The 2595-nt window shown below is 34.3% G+C and overlaps 1 protein-coding gene across 1 annotated transcript; it reads left to right on the plus strand.

Annotated features, from left to right (window-relative positions):
- The first annotated feature begins 276 nt into the window (after window positions 1-276).
- LOC126721753 (uncharacterized) lies at window positions 277-2357 on the plus strand. The gene is made up of 3 exons (XM_050424814.1): window positions 277-922; window positions 971-1485; window positions 1572-2357. The coding sequence occupies exons 1-3, from the start codon at window positions 277-279 to the stop codon at window positions 2355-2357; spliced, it is 1947 nt and encodes a 648-aa protein (XP_050280771.1).
- The last annotated feature ends 238 nt before the right edge of the window (window positions 2358-2595 follow it).

The raw sequence follows: 2595 nt of genomic DNA on the forward strand, positions 1-2595 counted from the left end.
TTGGGGGGTAATGTTGATAGATCAGTGAATAATGGTTCTGGTCCATATGTGTTTCATGTAAATGGTCAAACTCATCATAGAATTGGATCACTTCTTCCTGTCCATGGCCAAAAACCTAAGTATGCACAGCTTTATATTTATGAAACTGATAATGAAGTTAAAAATAGAATTGATGTAGTTATACATGAAGATGATAGAAATTATGTGGATCCAGATATTGTTACTGGGTAGATGGAAATGTTAGACCAGTGCAACCAATTGGTTAAATGTTTTAGAATGGTCAGGGACAAATTTGATGAATCAGATATACATAATGTCAGAATTCATTTAATACGAAGTCGCAATTCTGGTGAAAGGCAATATGACTTACTTGTAACGTTTGAGATAGTTGCTCTTATTATTGGAGATTTTAATATTGAAAGTTCTGATAGAGATATTATTGTTGAGAATCGAAGTTTAGGATTGCAACGTATAAATGGAACTCATCCAAACTTTATGGCATTGCAATATCCATTACTTTTTCCGTATGGTGAGGATGGGTATATGCTTGGTATACCTTATAGGAATTTGAATGGGAGCAATTCTAGAAAAAGGGAATCAATAACAATGAGAGAATACTATGCTTATAGGCTTCAACAACACTTTCATGAGGGCAAGACATTGTTGCTTGGTAGGAGGCTTTTTCAACAATTTATAATGGATGCATACACTTCTATTGAAGAAGAAAGACTACAATGGGTTAGATTCAATCAAAAAAAATTGAGGTCAGAGCTGTACTATGGTTTGAAAGATGCCGTTCTTCGTGGAGATACAGATCCCATTACTGTAGGCAAACGAATAGTCCTACCATCCTCATTTACTGGAAGTCCAAGGTACATGGTTCAAAATTATCAAGATGCAATGGCGATATGTAGAAGGGCAGGTTACCCAGATTTATTTCTTACATTTACTTGAAATCCAAAATGGCCAGAAATCAATCATTCCTTAGAATTTATAGAAGGCCTGAAATATGAGGATCGGCCAGATATTGTAGCAAGGGTTTTTAAGATAAAATTAGATGAACTATTACATGATTTGAGGCATAAATCTCATTTTGGAAGAGTTATTGCTATTGTGTATACAATTGAATTCCAAAAAAGAGGACTCCCACATGCACATATTCTTCTATTCTTGGATCCAAATGATAAGTGTCCAAGTCCAACAGACATTGATAGTATCATTATGGCTGAGATACCAAATCCAGATGAGGATCCTGTTGCTAATGAAGTTGTAAAACAATTTATGATGCATGGGCCATGTGGATCTGCAAATCTGAAATCACCATGCATGATGAATGGTAAATGTACAAAAAATTTTCCGAAAAGATTTTATGAAGAAACAACAATTGATGAAGAAGGCTTTCCAGTATATAGAAGGAGAAATGATAGAAAAACAATAGAGAAGAACAGAATTCTTTTGGATAACCGATATGTTGTACCTTATAATGTAGATCTTTTGGTGAAGTACCAATCCCATTTGAATGTAGAATGGTGTAATAGATCTCGATCGATCAAATATTTGTTTAAAACAAGGGATCAGATAGAGCAACAGTTGTTGTAGAAGAGAATTTGCCAAATATTGGGAGTGATGGACAAGAGACCGACATTGTTGTTGATGAGACAAAAGCATACTTGGATTGTAGATATATTTCAGCTTCTGAATCATGTTGGAGAATATTTGAATTTCCAATTAAGTTTCGATATCCACCTGTTGAAAGATTAAATTTTCATTTGGAAGACGAACATCCCATCATTTATCCGGAAGATACAAGCTTGGATAATGTTTTAAATATACCTGGTATTGAAGAAACAAAGTTTACAGAATGGATGAAAACAAATGAGGCTTTTGAAGATGCTCGAGAGTTGACTTATGCTGAATTTCCTACAAAATGGGTATGGCATAGTAATGTTAAGCAATGGCAAAGAAGGAAATCTAAATATTGTATTGGAAGAGTGTATTACGCACATCCTTCAAGTGGTGAAAGGTTTTATTTGAGAATGTTGCTTAACATTGTCAAAGGTCCAAGAAACTTTAAAGAATTAAGGACTATAAACGATGTTACTTATCCAACTTATAAGGAAGCCTATCATGCACTTGGACTTCTTAATGATGACAAAGAATGGCATGATTCCCTAATTGAAGCTTCAAGTTGGGCCAGTGGGCAACAATTGCGTCAACTATTTGTTACAATGCTATTGTTCTGTGAAGTAGTTGATCCATTAAGTCTTTGGGAATCCAACTCGAAACTGATTATAGAAGATATACTAAATAGGCAAAGGCGTATCCTCCAATTCCAAGAACTAATTTTATCAAAATGACCAATTGAGAAATTATGGATTGTATGAAATTGAACAAATCCTCCAACAATATGGAAGATCACTTAGACATTATCCACAAATGCCCCAACCAAATATGGATCTTATTCAGAATGGGAATAGACTTATTCAAGAAGAAATGTCGTATGATGTATCAAGTTTGAAAAGAGAACATGAGACCCTAATTTCTGGCCTAAACAATGAACAGAGAATAATCTACAATTCTATAATGGAAGCTGTT

Source organism: Quercus robur, chromosome 4 (genome assembly GCF_932294415.1).
Source record: "Quercus robur chromosome 4, dhQueRobu3.1, whole genome shotgun sequence".
NCBI classification, from domain to species: Eukaryota; Viridiplantae; Streptophyta; class Magnoliopsida; order Fagales; family Fagaceae; genus Quercus; species Quercus robur.